This window comes from Amphibalanus amphitrite, unplaced genomic scaffold (genome assembly GCF_019059575.1).
Source record: "Amphibalanus amphitrite isolate SeventyFive unplaced genomic scaffold, NRLGWU_Aamphi_draft 001288F_arrow, whole genome shotgun sequence".
In the NCBI taxonomy this organism is placed as follows: Eukaryota; Metazoa; Arthropoda; class Thecostraca; order Balanomorpha; family Balanidae; genus Amphibalanus; species Amphibalanus amphitrite.
Genome location: NW_024882781.1, coordinates 65,432 through 85,940, shown reverse-complemented (window position 1 = coordinate 85,940; position 20,509 = coordinate 65,432). Strand labels below are relative to the sequence as shown.

Below are 20,509 nucleotides of genomic sequence, written 5' to 3'. Positions count from 1 at the left end.
CTCGTCCACTCACCGTCGACGTCGTAGTCGACTTCGTTGGTCATGTTGAGGAGGGACATGTCGATCTGCTGCCAGCGGGGGGAGAGCTCGATGGCCGCCTTGTGCATATCCAGCACCTCCTCCTCCATGTCCTGCAGGTGGGAGACGGCCTCGTGGAAGTTGTACAGGTCCGCAGACAGCTCGCCCTCCTGTGGAGCGGTAGGTCGTCAGTGACGGTGTTGGCGAGCGAAGTTAGACGCCAGGGATCGGGAACGATGCGGCACATACTGAATCGTGATTGACTGATACTGAAATTAGAAACAGTTGCGGAAATTCGTCTTTGCAACATAATCAGTGTGAAATTGAGAGACAAACAATATACAAAGTTGTCTTTCAGCCAACGTTTGTTCGGCGGGAAAAAGGCGTAAAAGTAAAGGAGACCCCATTCGGGCTGCTTACAAACGTCACGGAGTCGGTCTTCTCTCTGGAGTGGAGTCGCTCCACCAGGCCGGAGGTGGATATCTGAGGCAGAGGATGGAGGGCCCGGGCGGGACAGGTGTCAGGAGATGGCGAGGAGCTGAGAGATAGCAGGGAAATGGCAAGGAAATTTTAATGAAGGATTCATGCACAAGATACAACAGGAAGCTCAAACAATTACACTGGAAGACATTTAGGTGACACCCCGGGCCTCACTCGCGACTTTCCGTTCACCTTCAACTAGCGACCTCCCCCTTTCCTCCCTTCCATCTACTCACATTCAGCGACCGCAGCTGAGCCAGGTCGTCGTCGGGCGACTCGACCCCGCGCGCCGGCTCAGCGGGCCCCGGACGCCGGCCTCCACCGCCGCCACCGCCTCCTCCGTTCGAGATGGTGCTCTCCATTTTCATCTCAGTGGGGTCCTGGGCGCCCAGCTCCTTCACACGGTCCGCGTAGCGCAGCGTGTTGAGACTGTGCTCACACGAGCTGAGACCCGGGCTGATCATGGCGATCTGAGGGCACAGAGAAGGGCGAGGTTGAAACGAACCGAAATGGGTGGTCGTGTGCGTTTAGCGTTCGTTTCACAGGCAAACATTCGTATAGCAAGCCACGAAAAGAACTGAATGAAAAGTGAAGCTGCAAAATATCGACTCATCTCAAAACCCATTGTCCTTCTGACTGAGCATAACAGAGAACGGCACGAAACTCTCCTAGCACTTGTCACATCCACACAAGCAACTACTTCTGAATCCCTCGCACCCACCGACAATAGCAGCCCACCCCACCAGCCCCGGCCTACCCACTCACCATGCACGTTTTGGACTTTTCTCCGATGAACGAGTCGCGGAGCACCTGGGTCAGTTTGGACGCCCGGAACGGCAGGTGGGCGCCCTTGCGGCCCAGCGCGCGGATGCACTCCTTGAGCGCCAGCAGCGACTTGTTGATCTCGGCGCCCTCCATGCGCGTGTTGCGGTCCGAGGAGGAGGTGTCGGCGCCGCGCTCGTTGCCGGCCAGGTCGATCAGTGAGAACTTGCCGTAGAGTTTCCAGCGGTCGGCCGGCACGCCCGACTGCCGGGTGCGCAGGATGATCTGGAAGACGGCGTGGCTGCGCGAGCTGTGGTTGTTGGCCGAGGTGGTGCCGCTGGTGCGGATGTTGTTGCCGTGCTGGATCAGCTTCAGCACGTCCTCCATGCTCTCGACGGGCCGCTCGGTCAGACCCACCACCTGCACCTGCTGCTTGCCGTCCTCGAGCACGCGCAGCTTGGCCTTGTCGTTCAGCAGGTCAAACACCTGGCCAGACACGGGGAGAAAGATGGTGATTGTCAGGTCACTCGCCAGCGCTGAACGGGTACCGCACTGGACACACAAATTGTAAGCACAAAGCTGTGGTGAAGACAAGCGCAGAAATTTTGGTAGCATTAGAGGTCAAGAATGTTCAACGTCCTGCTAACTGCTTCATTTTGTGGCGCCAGACAGACGTTAAGTTAATGAGAATCGGTGATCAACATCAGCTAGTGACGTCCAGGCGCAACTAAATTGTGTAGAGCTGGAAGCCGAAGTACGTCACGCAATAGCGCCTTACGGTGTTTGCCAGAAATGTATAGGTGATGGAAACACACAACACACGGGCACAGGCAGCCGGGGACGTATGTCATCGGCCGCTTATGCCAGCGATGCGTGTATGAAAGCAGTCCCTCATAACAACGTGCCACTCAAGGACGTGGGTTAAAACATGTTTATAGTGGTAGAATAATTTAAGACCGAAGGTGGACATCATTAAAACATGCTCATGACTGTAAGGTAATCAGCCAGTGCTAAAAATGAACACAAAATAAGACGACAGGAAATATATGAAACCTTACAGCATAAATAATGAAAATTAGGGTTACATCCTGTTTTCAGCCATGACTCTTCTCACTCTTTAAATTCGTATTTCGACTACAGTAACGACGATCTCACTTTGCCGCTGTAGATCTCGAAGTAGCTGGCTGACACGGCCAGGCCCTTGTTCTTGTGCTGCTGCGCCTTCAGCAGCCGGAACACGTCCTTGGCCGTCATGGCGTAGATGCCCTTGTTGGCGTCCTGCGCCTTGCCGCTGAACGTGCCGCCCATGGTGTGCGTCTTCCCGGAGCCCGTCTGGCCGTAGGCGAAACAGGTGGCCATACCGCCGTCAAAGACGGTGTCCACCAGCGGCCGGGCCGTGTACCTGCGGGAGGGTAACGGGGGTCTATGACAGCGGCTCGGCTGTAGCTGCGGAGCTGCAGAGCGTATGTGCCACACTTGTAATGCGACTGGCATAACGTATGTCAAAGATAACGCAATAAAGCAAACTGCATACTGCATAGTGCGTAACATGTGTACATGGCTAAGATAAATCAACTGAAAACTCGCAAATTATAAGGCACAAAGACATCAGATAACGCCTATCGCTGTGTCGACCATATCACACGGTGTCCATCCGTGCAACACCTCCATTTTTCCCGACCCGCGGACACCTTAGGTAATAGGTGTCGAGGTCGATCCGCCGGCCGCAGCTCTATCAGCGGTGTTTTATGAACAGTCCACTCAGCGGCGACTTTTCCAGGGACCTCTGTCTGTCACTCAGGTGTGAATATTTCAGCAGACGTCGCCTTGATTGTCACCACATCACCAACAGACTGTTAACGGACGCGCTGGACAGAAATACGGCAGCCGGCGTAACCGTTGTCATGACGACAGAGTCGCCGCCGTCCGTCCGATCAGTCTGACGTGAACCCCGCAGTGACCGCCCGAACAAAGCAGGATAAATGCCATGTAACGCATTAGCAGCGGCGCTGGGCTTTGTGCTCTGACACGGACTGTGACTGAACGTGCGACAAACGAGTCACGGCGTCAGCCGCTATACATACATGCCTACACACGCACTGACTACCGCGTGCGTCCACAAGGGGTCGTTCGATCATCTGTACGCATAGAAGGGATCAAAATAATGGTACCTTGGGTTAAAGACCACCTTGATCAATCATGACTTGCCTCTACCACGACAGGCAGGGCGGCTGTGCCCGTCAATGGTGTTGTTAGCAGCGACACAACACACCGGCAGTGCCGTCTGTCCCGGCGGTAATGCCTTCCATTCGGACAGGTCGACGTCCCGACATCACATCAACACCGTCCGACACCGGTCAGCTGCAGCTGCAGCGCTCGTCATAACACGCACGGACCAGGTGCTCACAGGGCCACTGCGGCCGACAGTCGGCCTGTTCTACCAGACAGGTGTTTGGGGTGGGTAGTGGTGACCGACGACGCAGCGAGTGTTTGTATACCTACAGGACGGTTCGATGGGTAGCGGTAGGCGATGACAGGACAGCAGACACGCGCGGTGTGGGCACGATACATTACGGGGGAGACATAACGCACCACCGGAGTGTGGCCCGAGCCCATCACTCAAAGGTCACACACCAAATACAAAACAAACGGCGGAAGATATGCGGTCTATGAACGTAGACCATGTCGAGCCCCGCGTCTGTAAAAGTATCTCCGCAACCACCAGTACCTATCAATGGTTCTGTCGTCAGTCTATCTCCCTCCCTCCCCGGCCCCATAACCTCTTCCTTCGGGTCCGCCCCGACTCACTTGTAGACGAGCACGTTGTCGGCCGTCTCGTCGAAGGCGTAGTCGAAGCGGAAGTGCTGGTTCTCCAGGTACTTGGTGAGGTCCACCTTGGTCTTGGGCTCGTGCACGATGGTCTGGTCGCGGTTGGGGATGGTCACCACATCCACCTCCTTCTTGGCGACCTCTGCGGGGAGGCGGCGCGTGCGGGGGTCAGCTCACCGACAGGGCGTTAGGACACACGGACAAAGACAAGGTACCAGGACACTACGTTTGTCAGGGCACCGACAAAGTAACGAGTAAACCAACGCCGAAGGCCCTGTATTCACGTCATTCACGACCGATACAGTCAGCACCACGAATTGATTGCCGTTACCTAGCGAAGCGAGTAGGTGAAACGTTGGTAGAGGGTTAACGCTCTATGAATAGCTTACCCTTTTTGCTGAGCGGCCGTTTGCGGACGCAGACGGTGATTTGGTGCTCGTCGTAGGCGTCTCCGTCCTTTAGAGGACGGAAGTCCAGACCGCTCTGGTACTCCCTGTGATGAGAGAACAACATCACAACTCAGCTCTCAGCCTCACATAGGGCGGCACTGTTTCAAAACACGCGTCAATCATATAGTTGCTTGACATGGATACGGCGTTGACAATACCTCAAAGCAGTGTGACCGTGAACATAAACTAATACCACGACCTTGGGACCTCGGCTACCGGAGCTCGGGCCCAAAGCAAACGTATGTGTTTACAACGAAGGCTAGACTGAAAAGCAAAAACGTTTACCTCCCAAACTCTTATCGTCGCTTAGCACAAGCCCTCAACTCACGTAAGCTATCAGCACGCACCCTTACCTGATCATGGCGAGGAACTCCCAGTTGACGTTGCCGGGGTCGGAGTTCATCAGCGTCTCGCGCTCCTCCCTCTTCTTGTTCTGTTTCTCCCGGCGCTCCTCCCGCTTCTTCTGCAGCTTTTCCACCTCTTTGACGACGTTACTCCGCTTCCGGGCTGTGCAGAGGGACAGAGAGCTGGTCAGCAGGGTCAGGATACGGCGGGGAGGGAGCGGAGACGAGTCATCCTAAGGTACTGTTGACAATGTTACGGTGTAGGAGGGAGGGAAGGGGCCTTGACACGGACAAGAAGTGTCAGGCGGAGACCAGACACGAAACGGACATACAATTATGTTACGGTGACCTGTCCTCGTCTTGGCTAGGATGCCGAGGCGGAGAGGGATACCCATATACGGCCTGGTCAGCAATGTCGCGGCACATCGGGGAGGGGTCGGGGGACGGACATACAGACGGCACGGTCAATGACAGACGAGTGCCGTCCTCGTCGCCGCTCCGTCCGTGATGGACAGCACTTCATCACCTGACGGTGCAGGTGGTACTCAGTCGCCCGTTTGAATAGATGGCAAATGTACCGAACAAACTGGAATTACGTGTCCTCAACGCTACGTCAATAGACATTTCCATAAACGGTGTGCCTTAGGCAGTTATAGCACACAGCGTAGTCCGGCGGCAAAGTGGTGATCGATGCTTAATGCCGATCCAAGCATGCATACTTTGTAGACTATTGCAGACAGTGCACTTCCTAGCAGAGCATAGTTTACTTTTGGTACTAGAATGCGCTGCTTGCACGAACAAAATTGCAAATAAATAACGACATAAAGTTTACTGACACCCAAGCGTCATGACACCTCACACATCAAAAGCCCAATGCCATCGCGCAACAAAGGGCAGCTAGCTTTTCTTTAATTGTCTAACTTTCAACTACCTGACCCACTCAAACTGATGACTGGTCGCCATCCCCACTGACCCCTTCACCGGTCACCATCAAACATCAGTGACCTGTCACCACCCCCGCCGGACCTCCTGCGACCCCAATGACCCCTACACCCCTGATGACCCGTGACCATCCCCTGTGGTGACGGTAATAACCGAGCGACGCCGGCCGAGCGGCGACAGGGCGCTGGTAATGTCCGAACGGTGTCGATACCATGTCATCGGCCTAATGAAACGAGGCACGCGTGTATTCACTCACGCACTGACTCCCGCGGGGTTTGTTTTGCGTGTCGCATGTCATCCTGTGGCCAATACAAAGGGAGTGAAGGATATTAGGTTGGATTGGATTGTCGAATGGAATGGTAATGCTTCTTTGCTACCTGAGAATTGTTTCACTCGCGTCTCAAGAGATCCACACATAGCACACGTGAATCCGACGAAACACTACTCACAGCCGAGTGGCGGTGAAACCCTTAGTGACCAGTGTACTGTGTTGGGTAAAGCCACTGGTTAGAGCCCTGGGAGTTACTTCTTACAGCCCTGGGGCGGCGCCTTGAAGGCGGGCGGCGCGATGGGACCCTCAGTGACCAGTGACTGTGCCGGCGCTACTACTCACAGCCCTGGGGCGGCGCCTTGGAGGCGGGCGGCGCGATGTTCTCCGTGTCTCGCGACGTCACAGTCAGCCCCATGTCGGCGTTATTGGAGAGCGCCATCAGACCCGGCCGCGCGTAACTCTGACGCGTCTTGGTCGCTGCCGAACAGAGACCGGTCAGGGCAGTTCAGAACCATGTTGACTGCTAAATACTTCGAGCCTCAGTCGGCTAGACTGATCATAAATGGTTCACACTGATTATAAGGTTACCGTTAGTAAACGATAAAGCATCTAACAAAGGTTGATTGACATAAAACACGCACAGACACGACTCTACTTCTTTCCGACACGTCAAGATAAGCCGGAGATAATCGCAGCTGGGAATGTATGATTCACAGGCAATCAAACATGAGTGGATTCCTTCGGGCCTATACATAGTTCGGCCTTCTTTGTGACGTTGCTGAGTGCGCCAATCATGACTAAAAGGCACTGGTAATGTCAGACAAAGGGCCCGATACCTAAACTTGGATAAGCTCGTATCGCCACCGAAGGCGAGGGCTATAGTGGCCCCCTGGACGAGTCCGCCTTCAAGTGGTGGGGGGTGTGGTCGCCTGCGACCGCCGTCTGCAGTGGACAGCCGCGGACGGAACGCCAAACGGACTCAACTTGCCTCTCTTCCTCTGCGCGCGGCCACTGCCATGGTGGCACGTACTCCATCTACCGACTCTTCCTCGCCGAGGGTCGTCCGTCGCCTGGGCAGCGCTCAATGCCCCCGCGGGCCTGAGAGCCGCGCTCGCAGCGCGGCCCCGGCCCGCTGAGTGATTAGCGCGCCGGCCGCGCCCCCCTCCGTCGCCGGAGGAGGGAGCACCGACGGGGTGGGGACTGGCAGTAGGCGCCGCCTCAAGAACCGCCGCTACCGCAAGAATCGGGCCAGGAGAAGCCACGTGACGCTTGTCTCATGGAATGCCGAAGGTTTGCGCACCAAGGTGCAAGAACTGGGAGGCTGGCTTTCCGCGATTAAAGCAGATGTAGCGGCCATTCAAGAGGCTCAGCTGCCGAAGGCGGTGCCGAGCATACCAGGGTCCCAGCCCCCCGTCGTAGTGCGCAGGGCGCGCGGAAGACAGACCGGCGCGGTGTCGGCGAAGGGAGGAGACGTCGCAGTGTATGTCCGAGCTGGACTACACTTCTCACCTCTCTCCGACCGGTACCTGGCGGCAGCGGACGACACCACGGAGCTCTGTGGAGTCCGTCTGCTAGGACCGCAGACACTGGATGTGCTCAACATCTACAGACCGCCCATCCGGGCGACGGGTGACGACCGAGAGGACCGCTTCGACCCGCGATGCCTCCCCAACAACAGCAAGACCATCATCATCGGCGACATCAACGGCCATCACCCCAGCTGGGACAGGGCCTGCGAAGCGGCCGACGCGGTGGGGGAGAGGATGGCTGACTGGATGGAAGCGGAGGGATGGGTCCCGCTCAACAGCGGAGAACCCACCTTCGCGAGCTACCGATCAGGTGCTCAGACGGCCCCAGACCTCGCCGCGTGCAGTGCCCCCCTGGCCCGCAGGGCAGTGTGGTCTCTCGGCCCTGACCTTGGGAGCGACCACCTTCCCATGGTGGTGGAGGTGAGGTCCGAGACGGCGCCCCCCAGGAGGGTCCGCAAGACCAGGTGGGCGTTCCACAAGGCGGAGTGGCAGGCGTTCGCGGCCGACTGCGAGCAGTCGCTGGCCGAACTGGAGCCGGACCTGACGACTCAGGTATTGGCGGACCGGTTCGAGTCGGCGCTGCAACGGGCTGCAGTGCGCCACATCCCGCGAGGCGCCAGGGCGGATCCTCGCCCGTGGGCCTTGGACCCCGACCTCCAGGAGGCGATCGTAGAACGGCGCGCGGCGCGCGCGGCCCTGCGCGATGGTGACACACCGTCCCGGGAGCGCTGGATCGCGGCCAAGCGACGCGCGGCCGAACTGGAGAAGAAGGCCACCATCGCACACTTCAAGGACTTCGTCTCCACCACCTTGAACAGGCCAGCCAACGTCGGCAGGGTCCACAAGACGCTGAAGAAGTGGGAGCGATGTTGTGACGATGAGCCCAGGGACGGCCAAGCGATGCTGAAGGGAGACCGCCTCATCGTAACCGACCGCGATAAGGCAGAGGCCTTCGTCCAAGAGTATGCGAGGGTCTCGAAGCAGGTGCGCATACCGAAGCTGGACCGCGATACCAAGAGGCAGCTACGGGAAGAGCACCGCTCCTGCCGCGGATGCGGCGATCGACGAGAAGGAGCATGCGGTCCCTTCAGCCTGCAGGACCTGGTCAGAGAGCTCAGCGGACTCCAGCTCAAGAAGGCCCCCGGACCAGACGGCATCTCGAACGAGATGCTCCGACATCTAGGACCGGTGGCTCGCAAGGTCCTGCTGACCATCATCAACATGTCGTGGCGGACCGCAGAGGTCCCCAGGCAGTGGCGGCAAGCGACGGTGGTCCCCATCCCCAAGTCGGGGAAGGACAAGCGATTCACCGCGAGCTACCGCCCCATCGCTCTGACCTCGCACGTCGGCAAGTTGGCTGAGCGACTCATCAAGCGACGTCTCACCTTCCTGGCCGAGTCCCGCGGACTGGTCCCCCCGGAGCAGGTCGGCTTCAGGGCTGGCCGATCGGTCGAGGGCAGCATCGGCAGACTCGTCCAGCAGGTGCAAGACGGATGGAATCGGCCCAAGTCCAGACGTGCAGACCCACCAGAAGGCACCACCGCCCAGAAGTACGTGCTGGTCGCGTATGACTTCGCGCGCGCCTATGACGTGGTGGACCATCGCCTCCTACGTCTGAGACTGCTAGAGCTGGGACTCCCGCGCTGCATGGTGCAGTGGACGTGGCAGTGGCTCCGAGACCGGCGAGTCGCCGTCGAGGTGAACGGAGCGAAGAGTGGCGAACGGGTGTTTCGGGCGGGCCTACCGCAAGGTAGTATCCTGTCCCCGCTCTTGTTTTTGTTGTGGGCGGCACCCCTCGCACACTCCCTCAAGGCCATCCAAGGATGCACACCCTACATGTACGCCGACGACACTGCAACCCTGTGCGCGGGTGCGAGTATCGAGACGGCCAGACACCGAGCCCAGCAAGCCGCTGACACGCTGACAAGATGGGCCAGGACATCGAAGATGGTCGTCTCGGGAGAGAAAACCCAGGTCCTGGCTCTCTCGCAGTGGCCGAAGGACGCAGTGGACCTGTCCATCAGGGTGGCTGGAGCGAGAGTTGAGGCCCGCGAGACTCTCAACTTGCTCGGAGTAACGCTGGATCGCCTCCTCCACTTCGGCCCGCACTGCAAGAGGATGCGACAGAGAACCCGACCGAGACTGCAACACCTCAGGAGACTGACGGGCAGGGACTGGGGGCTGGAAGAGCGGCAACTCCGCATCGTGGCCAACGGCTACGTCAGAGGCGCGCTGGAGCACGCCGCCGCAGCGTGGCTACCGGCCGCGTCCCCCTCCCACGTGGAAGTACTGGAGAGGGAGATGAGGGAGGCCGCCCGCGTCATAACGGGCTGCACGCGCTCAACCCCCACCGAAGCCCTGATGGCGGAGGCAGGACTGGCTCCGGTGACGGCCCGGAAAACCACCCTGGCGGCGCGATTCCTCGCGAAGGCAAGAGCCCTCCCAGAAGAGGACCCACTACGCCGAGTAGCGGACGCGACCGTCAACCCACGGTTGAAGGCGGTGACGGGCTGGCGCACGGTGGGTCTGGAGGCCTGGCACGAGGCAGGTGTCGTGGCCCCGATCGATCCGGTGCTGCCGCCCAGCGTCGCCCCGTGGGAGGAGGCCCCCCCGGTGGTCTTTGACCTGGGGATAGGAGCCACACCCCCCTCCGGAGCGTCCGCGGAGACCCGCCGACAGGCGGCCGCCCTGCACCTGGCGTCCCTCCCCCAGTGCGCGACCTGGGCCTGGACGGACGGATCCGCCACGGGAGGAGTGCTGGACGGTGGAGCGGGCGGCTATATCGAGTGGCCCGACGGGGAGAGCCACGAGCTCCGTGCACCAGCGGGCAGGCTCTGCTCGAGTTACCGAGCGGAGATGGTGGCACTCCGCGAGACACTCAACTACATCGGCAACCACACTGATCATGAGGAGGACCCCATCATACTGTGCACCGACTCGCAAGCAGCTCTATCTGCCCTACGGAGTGGCCCGGCCGAGCAAAGGACGCAGCTGAACCGAGCTGTCTGGGACGCTCTGGCCCTGGTGTCCGACAATGGAGAGCGGCAGGTGCGCCTACAATGGGTCCCGTCCCACTGCGGGCTGCCTGGGAATGAGATGGCCGACAGCCTAGCCAAGGAGGCGGCATCTCTCCCCCAAGAGCAAGTACCGGTGGACACGCGCACAGTGCATAGAGCAGCGGCGCGAGCGGCGGACGCTCCCACACGAGAGCAGCGACCCCCAGGCTGGTTCTGAACCCTGATGGGGACAACGCGCCCACCCACAGTGTCTGGCCTGGACCGTCTGACGGCTATCGACGTCCACCAGCTGAGAGCCGGACACTGGTCAGGGTCGCAACAATACCTGCATCGCATCGGCAAGAGCCCCACACGGCAGTGCGACGCCTGCAATGAACGAGCATGCGGCGGAGCCCTCTGCCCACTCTGTAAGGAGGAAGCCGACACCCCAGATCACATTCTGTTGCGGTGCCCAGCGCAGATGGGGCTTCGGTTCCGCCTGACGGGAAGCATACACGCCCCAACCAGAGAGACTACAAGGAGCACAAGTTACATCGCGGCCATGGCGGCCGCGCGCAGAGGGATGCTAAGCCGCGAGGCTTCGCGTCGCTAGACGCCGAGAGGACAAACAACAACAACAGGGCTATAGTGATTCAACAACGATCACAAAGGCACCCGTTAAATCTCACAGCACAAAGCACAGACGGTGCAGCAGATATTCAGTGCTGTCAACAGGAGTCCGCTATCACGGTCGAAACAAACATCTACTGACATTGTTGTCTACGAATGCTTGGTCTGTACTTTTACGGTTGGGGATAGGGGGTTATCTACACAGCGTGATCTGAGTCAGCCACTACAGGGGTTCAGTGGTACTGAGTTGAAGCTACGCCGGGACTGAATGATAGCAACAACAGCGAAACTGAAATGGCTAGGGCGTTACACTGTCAGTCAGGAAGTCGCGGGAAAAACAGACGGCAGACGCAAAATGTGTTGATGCAACACGCCATTTCATTAATCGTTTTATGAACAGAGTGCATTGACTAAATGTCAAATCATATCAATTTACTGTCACTCTCTGTCACAAGCAGCCGAATGTCATGCAATTTGGGCGTCAGACAAGTTGAAGCGAACGTTCGGTGCCACTTACATTTGTTGTTCTGGATCGCCATGGACTGCCGATTTGCGTACTGCAAAAAAAAAATGAAAAAGTCAGTGGCATTTACCAAATAAAAAAGCTTCCGTAGACACACGGCACCATAAATTAAATCAACAACAAAAACCGCAATCATGCTCAGCCGGAGCAGAACGAAAAACGAAAACACAAAACACGCTTACGAGTATGTTAGTGTCAATCAAGCGAAACTTCCTGACACCTACAAGAGCTAAAGGCCCCCCCCCCCCCATCCGGGCCAAGGAAAAGCCTGTCACCATCAGTACCGTGGGTTTAGACGCCCTCGTCGCTCCCCGCACTTCTCCGGGCATCTTGAACACAGTTTCTAGTGCGTTTATCACTTCTACTCCCCACTATCCGCACTGGTCACACTCGGTTGTCTCTAATGCCGCCAAGATTTCACCATAAGTTCACCATATTCACACAGCTCCCGTAGGCACTCTCACAGTCCCATCTCACGGTATCCTCTCCTCTCCGCACGCCGAGTCACCGAGTCCCAGCAGGCCCTGAGTCACACCCCTCTGACCAGGTCGGTCCTCTCCTCACACCACTGTCCTCTCAGCGAGGTACTCTCAGTCAGTCGGTCCTACCACCAATCCCCGACTCGCCGCCGCCCGCCCGGTGCCGCCCCGCTCCCGTGTACCGACAGACTGACAAAGGCGGCCGGCCGGCCGGCAGCGCACGCCACCGGCCGGTGACGCTCGTCGATAGGGGTGCGTGACGTCCCCCCCCCCCCCCCCGACAGACCAAACTGGGAGAGTGCCGGAATACGTCGGCGGACGGCAGGGCCATAACGGGGAGAGATCGGTCTCCTCCTTCACAGAGGTATCAGACAGAGCCGATATAGCGCACAATGGAGCACTTTTTACGGAGACCTTAGGAATCATGGTGGGATAGGATACGGGAAGGGTTTGACTGATTTCGGCGCTGAAAGAAGCGTGGGTATATAGGACACAGTGGATTAGACAGCGCCCGATAGTCTGATTACCGGCTGCAATGTCAACTGCCGCGTGTCTGACTATGACTGGCGTCACATCCAGTGGCAGCCTGCAGAGACCGGAGAGGGAGACTCTCAGTCCTCTCACAACTCCAACTTCCAATGGCGAGGCGATCACCTACTATCCAGCCAGAGTACAAAACCAGCCGTTAAAACGGCGGGCAGTTCAGTGAACCCATCCACTAATCAGCTGGTTCGTTACAGATCGACAGATCGAAAATCGACAGCCATCACAAATAACACACGGTGCCTACCGTGGTTCGCTCATTGGAGGCATTCAACTTTTACCCCAAAAGCCTGGCCACTGTGACGCTCAATGAGAAATGAGCGGGACTCGATCGGTGTTATTGCCAAAAAGTAGCACACTACCGGAGAGAGCTGTTAAACTGTGGAAGGGAGAGAGCTGGAGCTTCGACCCACTTGTTTTGTTTATGACTCTTCTGAAGAACTTAAACATGAAGCTGCAACCAGATCGATCCACTGCGTGATAAATGATTGAAATGTTCCAGGAGGTCTGATTGAAGATCTATTAACCCCACCAGTGGAATAACAAACTATAAATAGCCTTCAGAACACTCAATAAATTCGTTTTCGCGTGAAAACATGCCAATGGATAATTTAAACCTCATAACAGAGTGTCACCCATTCGACCTTTCTCTGAACGGTTAACATGCATCAGCAGTGCATTCGAAGAACCACAAGTGTTAGTCTGACGTCAAAGGGATGTCATTATCTATGAATTCTTGAGAGGAGCATAGGAGCGCAGTACGTCTGTCCATTTTCCGTGCCCTGAGCTGTTCCCTCGGGGAATTTCTCGTCAGAGACCGTACCGACGTCACCGCTGGGCCGCCCGGCAGCGCCGTCTGGCCACCGCCTGGAGGGAAGGGCGGCACCTGGCGGGGCCGGCCGGCGGCGCACCGTCCAGAGGTGGTCTGGAAGGAGCACTGTCACTGGATGAAAAGGAAAACAGTGACTAATGGTCTGGCAAACTGAGAAACAGTAAACTGGGTGAGATTGTCACCACTCAGCGCCGACTTGTCGGAACAACATCCCTAGGAACCACATCACCTAAGCCTGCCTGTACGGGGGACCTGTCCGCACACTGGACCAGATGTGACGTCAGGTGGCCGGCCAGTGCCACAGACTACACACGGTGCCGAGCGGTTCGGTGCCAAACCGCCGACCACAGAGACACCCATCCGACCCAGCAGACTCGGGGCGGGCTGCCCGCTGACGACACTACCGGAGGGTCTGTGTCGGGGGTGGTGAGGTAAGGGGGCGGGCTGCAGGGTCTGCACAGGTGACGCATCGAAGCGGCGGCTCACCTTCCCGCCCTAATATGGGAGAAAGGGGCGTGCCGGGGCGCTCCCAGCTGCCCCAGCTCCCCGCCGACCCAGCATGCGATATCTGGGTTGGCAGGCAGCAGCGCGCCCGCCCCTCCGTCCGCCCAGTGGCAAGGCCGCCGGCCGCGAGCGAGCTGTCAGCGGCGCGCCCGCTTCCTGCATACCCAATGACCGTCCAGCGGCCGGCGGGACAGACGGCTCACGACCGGCGGGCCGGTCAAACGGTCCATCCACAGGGGAAGCACGTCACAGGGCGCCCCCGGCAGCGAAGGGAGCCGGTCACTGGAGGACGCGGCACGGTATCCGGGACACAGCCGACTACTGACAACACCGGCCGTGATAAACATATTGGAATGCAGTCCAAAGCAACACTCAGTATTCACTGGACGGCTGGAAGAGCCGGAGCCCCGTGTGCCAAGAGATTGATAATACTCGGAAGCGATGAAAGGAACGTAACAAGCTCGCAAGGTAAGGCGAGGCTTGCTTTTGATTCTCGGCCTAGACAAGATCAATTACTTGTGAAGAACAGCTAGATTTGCACAGATTGACGGGAGTGACAGGCAAATGTTAAAAAGATTTGACGCGTCAGGCGAAGATCTGGTGATACCGTGCGGCTCGGGTCTGCTTGGTACTGAGGGACAGTGAGGACCCAGGTGGCGGAATGGTGCTACCGTACAGCTCAGGTCTGGTTGGCCGAGGGGATGAGGTCTGGTGCTACCGTACAGCTCGGGTCTGGTTGGTACTGAGGGAAAATGAAGGCCCAGGTGGGGAACCGGTGATACCGTACGACTCGGGCTTGGCTAGCCAGGGGTCGGGAGGGGGGAAGGCGACTGGTGCTACCGTACGGCTCTGGTCTGGTTGACCGGGACTAGGGTCTGGCGGTACCGTACGGCTCGGGTGTGGTTGGTACTGAGGGCCCGGGTCAGGGTCTGGCGGTACCGTACGGCTCGGGTGTGGTTGGTACTGAGGGCCCGGGTCAGGGTCTGGCGGTACCGTACGGCTCGGGTGTGGTTGGTACTGAGGGCCCGGGTCAGGGTCTGGCGGTACCGTACGGCTCGAGTGTGGTTGGTACTGAGGGCCCGGGTCAGGGTCTGGCGGTACCGTACGGCTCGGGTGTGGTTGGCCGCGCGGCTGGCCCGGCTGCTCGTGCTCGTGCTGCTGGTGACGCGCTGCCGGAGTCGGGACGAGGACGGGCCCGCCGCCGAGGCCTCCGACCGACTGGTGGTGTCGCCGCGCCGCAGCTGAGGGTCAGACTGGCCGACACAGGAGAGGTCAGGGTACAGGACGGAAACGGATAGAATGAAATGGGTGGGGTGGGATGGGATATGACGGGATGGACAGACAGGAGGTAGTAAGGCAAAATGCAACCAGCATAGCAAGCACAAATACAAAATAGGTAAGCTATCATGATTCATAATATCAATCGGAGGATGCGTGATGGAAACAGGATAGCTTAGTCATATTGCTGTAAAAGTACTTCGTCCATATGCATTACGAGCTAGGCTTTAACAATCAACGATTCTCAACGAAGGAAATAGATCTTTGGAGTCCTTCACTCCCTTCGTCATTCGCATCATTACGTCCTTCCCCACCCGCCAGCAAGGCACATCATCTACCCGACAGCAGCACACCTCTATTTCTATTCCCAGTTCGTCCACCGTCTGCCGGTCGGCTCACAAAAAGGCAGGATCGCATCTCCGCCTCTCTGTCCGGCGCGGGCGGCGCACATCTGACCGCCACCGCATTGTGTAAAAACTCTGTACCGATCACAGAGAGCGGCCGCAGTCACCTGGCGAGCCATTACATGTGGTCCCAACAGACCACCAACCAGCTGACGCAGACGCTTGGAAATGCCAGCGTCTGCAAGCAGCTCGTGACACGTGTTGAGTGTTGACATGTGTTCGCTGTCTGTTATCGTCTGCTCCTGGTCTCCGCTGTCTCTTTTCGATAGAACCTTCCCGTCAGACCATTCACACCCGTCTGCTGCCTAACACAAGCCGTCTTACTTCTCTTCAAAGACAGCTGCGCCATGCCGCAGCGGTAACTGGCTCACAGCCGACGCGTCGATCGCACCAGTGACATCGACGCTCCGTCAGTGTCGTGGCCGACGGAGCGGCCCAACTCCGGCGCGGGGACAGCCGCTTGGAGCGCCGGCCCGCCGTTTTTGCGGCGCCCCTGTCGAGTTCGACGGTCGCCGGGCGCGGAGGGACGGGGCGTCGTCGGGCGGTCCGGATGCAGCGCGGTCAATACGCTAACCCGGGAGGTGTCAGCCCTGTGGCTAACTCGGTGAACCCCGGCACTGCCATAGGTGTCCATATATCAAATTCTTGAAAGTATCGACCGTTCCTTTCAAGAAAGCAACATGAAGCGGATAAGCAAATTTTATGAGCTCCTCACGATTAGTTTCTTTCATTCCCTTTGGTATCAGTGAACTAATGAAAAAAGGTAGATGTTCAGATCGTAACACGTTCAGACGGGCGACGAAGTGCCCTACATCGTCTCAAAGAGAGCGACGGCCGGCCACTCGGTCTCGCTACTGTGCTGTCACCACGGAACAGACGGCGTCGGAAGCGACAGACGGCGGCCCTGTGACTGACGACAGGCGGTGACTGACAACAGGCGGACAGGGTGATAACTGCCGCGGCTTGCTTACGCTGGGAACGGAAAGGCTGAAAAATGTGGCTGGTGTCACCTGGCGGCTAGGTGACACGTTGTGGTTGGTTGGACTACGGGATGACTAGAAGAGGCGTCACGACCCGGCCCTCTAGGTTTGACATTGCCCATGTTATGGGCGTTGCCTGCAGTGCGGTCCGACAGCCGCCCTTCAGGTACGTGTTGTGGTTTGGCGCCGAAGTGTAGCGCCCATCGCTGCGATGTGCTGTGTTGTGCTGATTTGATGCCTGATGGTGGTGTGGCGCCCATCGCTATGGTGTGCTATGTTGTGCTGTGGTTGGCACGCTGTGATGCGCTGTGCTGTGCTGTGGTTTGATGCCTGGTGCGCTATGGTGTGCTATATTGTGCTGTGGTTGGTACGCTGTGATGCGCTGTGCTGTGCCGTGGTTTGGTACGGGGTGTGGTGCCCGGCGCCGTGATGTGCTATATTGTGTGATTTTTTTTCAACTTCTAGCCATTTATTTGATCATTTGACCACCATTAACCACGCAAAACAAACGTACACAAACATTACACACAAAATTACAATATAATATGACACACATAGCTTAACAGCTTTACTAACAGACCTTTTAACTAAAAACAAAACAAAGCAAAAAAAAAAATGCTAAGCAAACGAACCCAAATTAAAGTAACGACATACGTAAGCAGTTCGGATCAACTAATAACGGCATTCGTGACCCTCCACAGGGCATCATATCTATCCATTTTGTCATTTATTTGCGCCACATGCTTTTCCATAAGACTGTACTGTTGCAGCGTGCTGATAAAGGTCTGGAAGGTTACCGGTCGGTTACTAACTCTACAATTCCAAATATACTGTTTGGCTACCAAAATCAGTAGATTTAAGCGATCAACAAAGTGAGCTTCGCCTTCGACACCGCATATTATCTGTTGTAGAGACAGCTCCTCTCTTACCCTGAATCTGTCCTTCAACTGACGCCAGAAACTCGCCACTACCTGACAATGCCAAAAAAGGTGTCCGATAGATTCTTGATACATTGGACAACTCCGACATTTGTTTGTTTCAATTAGGCCATACATATACAGACGCTTATTCGTGGGTAAGAAACGATGTAAACACTGATATTGCAACCATCTTAACTTTCGATCTTCACTAATTGCGTACACAAAGTTAAATACTCTATCCCAATCATAAGTTGCTGGTAACCCCAGTTCTTCCTGCCACTTAACCCGCGCCCTGCTGGGGGGGGGGGTGTTTGAACACCCCCCCTTGTGGTTTTTCGCGGATATCTCAAAAACGGCGGCGCGGAGCGCCGCCGTTTTTGGTACACCTTATCATACATCAATTCTACACATGTTGTGAAAATTTCAGACCAAGGTCATTCAAGGTCAGGTCACCAGGTCACTTGAAGTAACCTCACCTCATAAAAAGTTTCAATGTCTGTCATAGCTACACCAAGTGACCGATCGCTTTGAAACTTTCAGCGATTGCTAAGAGCAATAGCATGTACAAAATGTATATCTCAGAATTTTGATATCGATGACCTAAGGTCAGGTCAATTTTGCGACCTCCCCATTATAAGTCAATGGGAGAAAATTGAAATGCGCCTCTTTTGGACGAAAGACATTATAAACACTCCCAAACACCAAATTACAAGTGGTTTAGACACACTGAACATGAAAATGGTGTCCGTGACCCTTGTTTATGCCCTGAGGTCATCTTAGGTCACGAATGGTATCTAACAGTTTTTCGCAAATAACTTTTGACAGAGGCATGCTAGAGCAATGAAAACGCCTTAGATGTGTTCAGCTCGACGATACGGATCGACTGATATGCAACATGACCCTTTCCGGTCAGGTCATGACCTTGACCTGAGGTCAAATTTTCAAGTTGACCTTTCAAGGTCAAGTTATAGTTCATTCGATGCGTCTTGACGAGAGGAACACGATGCCGGTAAAAGTAAGCTCGTACAAGGCTTGGGTCAAAAGTTATTGCAGAAAAAACTGTTTCCGAAAAAACGGCTATTTTTGCAGTTTTTGCCCCCTGCAGGCAAAACCGTTGACGTTAGGTCAAATCTGAGAGAATTACTCAGAAAGGGTGTTAATAGGGCTATCGAATGCGCTTTTCCGCGGCGCTGTAGCTCTATTGGTTCCCGAGTTATGCGTTGGCTTCTTGGAAGTTTTAGACATTCGACCTGGAAATCGGCGAAATTTTGCCTTCAATGACCTCTGGTGACCTGACCTTTGACCTGACCAAAAAATTGACCGAAGTGATTTCGTCATTATTTTTTACGCTCTTTCGAACGCCGCCTTCCGCGTATCGCTACGTGGCCCAGGAGCCGAGTTACAAGGGGGGGGTGTTCAAACACCCCCCCCCCCCAGCAGGGCGTGGAAATCCAGGACCCCCAGCCGGGCGCGGGTTAATGCATGCAATCGGCTTCGCCTGATTTTCTCTGATAATTTTCAGATACGCCCATCTTACTACTTTCTTTGTTTCTAATAGTTCTTGCGTGACCTTATTTCTGACCCTTGTGATAGGCTCCTCTACGTTCAGCAGTTCACGCCAATTCTCGGGGATTGTTCTAATCAACGATTGACATGGTAATGGGTGTAAGTCGTACTTTAATGCCAACTCATTTGCAGACAACATTCGATGTCTATCGTAATCGTACAAATCGCTCACTTTGACCATTCCCTTAGCAATGTATACACTTCTCCTTATCCCCTGAATTTTCTCTATTCGTATATTTCTATTGAACCATATCACTTCATTAAGCACATCGCCAGCTGATAGGGATTCTTTTGTAGCTACTTCTCGCCAGGCTAATACGGTTTCTCTCCAAAAACTATTACTCACGCGCCCCTGTACCTGTCTTAGGTCAGGGTTGCATTGGAATATACTGACATCGCCGTTAACCGTCAAAACTGGGCTTATAACCTTTTTCCAACTAGAAACATTATCTTTGTCGAGATATCGTTTGACCCATCCAATCTTCAGACTTTTTACTACCGTCAAAACATCTGGCACCTTTAGGCCTCCTTTTTTGTATTCCATTTTGAGAACTTCTTTCTTAACCCTAGCTCTTTTCTTGCTCCAAATGAACTGGAAAATAATATCATATATACGTTTGATCATATCGGCTCTTGGTTGTGGGAGTACAGACATTACGTAAATTAATTGCGACAATGCGACAGATTTGACCAAATGGATCTTGCCATATGGGGTCAATCCTCTTTGCAGCCACGGGTTAAGACGTTGTTGCAATTTATCAATCTTATTTGTATAATTTTTCTGCAAGATATCCTCCTGGAGTTCGGTATCAATTAACAAGCCTAAAATCTCGATCGGCTCCCTCGTCCATTTCAAGCCAATTTCTTCGCAAATGAAGTCTTTTGTCTGTGATTCATTGCCAATCCACGTGCAGTGGGTTTTATGTTTATTTAACTTCAATCCCGACACTGCTTCAAAACTATCGAAGGTCGCTATACACTGCCTGAGTGAGTTCGTTGTTCCGTCCAAAAATACCGTAAGATCATCAGCGTAAGCTGAAACCTTCACAGTGATGGAGCCCGACAGGTCCACCCCCTTGACCTCATCGTTATTTCGTAATGTGCGAATGAGGGGCTCTATACACAACAAAAACAGGTAACAACTCAGTGGGCAGCCTTGCCGTAATCCCCTTTTAATCACATACGGCTCAGACAAAAAGCCGTTTACTTGGACTCTAGCCGTAGGGTAAT

General features: G+C 55.7%; 1 protein-coding gene across 11 annotated transcripts in view; it reads right to left on the bottom strand.

Annotated features, from left to right (window-relative positions):
• Positions 1–20,509, bottom strand: part of LOC122371883 (kinesin-like protein KIF2A) — a 43,253-nt gene that overhangs the window by 1,460 nt on the left and 21,284 nt on the right. For 3 of the 11 annotated variants that reach the window (XM_043348638.1, XM_043348639.1, XM_043348640.1), the window contains exons 5-15: positions 15,238–15,384; positions 11,768–11,807; positions 6,438–6,572; positions 4,892–5,045; positions 4,479–4,582; positions 4,069–4,231; positions 2,416–2,662; positions 1,264–1,746; positions 735–968; positions 439–501; positions 14–188 (exon numbers count right to left, since the gene is read on the bottom strand). In XM_043348638.1, coding sequence (XP_043204573.1) covers positions 14–188; positions 439–501; positions 735–968; positions 1,264–1,746; positions 2,416–2,662; positions 4,069–4,231; positions 4,479–4,582; positions 4,892–5,045; positions 6,438–6,572; positions 11,768–11,807; positions 15,238–15,384 — 1,945 coding nt within the window. Of the gene's footprint in view, positions 1–13; positions 189–438; positions 502–734; positions 969–1,263; positions 1,747–2,415; positions 2,663–4,068; positions 4,232–4,478; positions 4,583–4,891; positions 5,046–6,437; positions 6,573–11,767; positions 11,808–12,057; positions 12,444–15,237; positions 15,385–20,509 lie in introns of those variants that run through there. The other 8 variants (XM_043348643.1, XM_043348644.1, XM_043348648.1 and 5 more) reach the window with 5 other exon arrangements.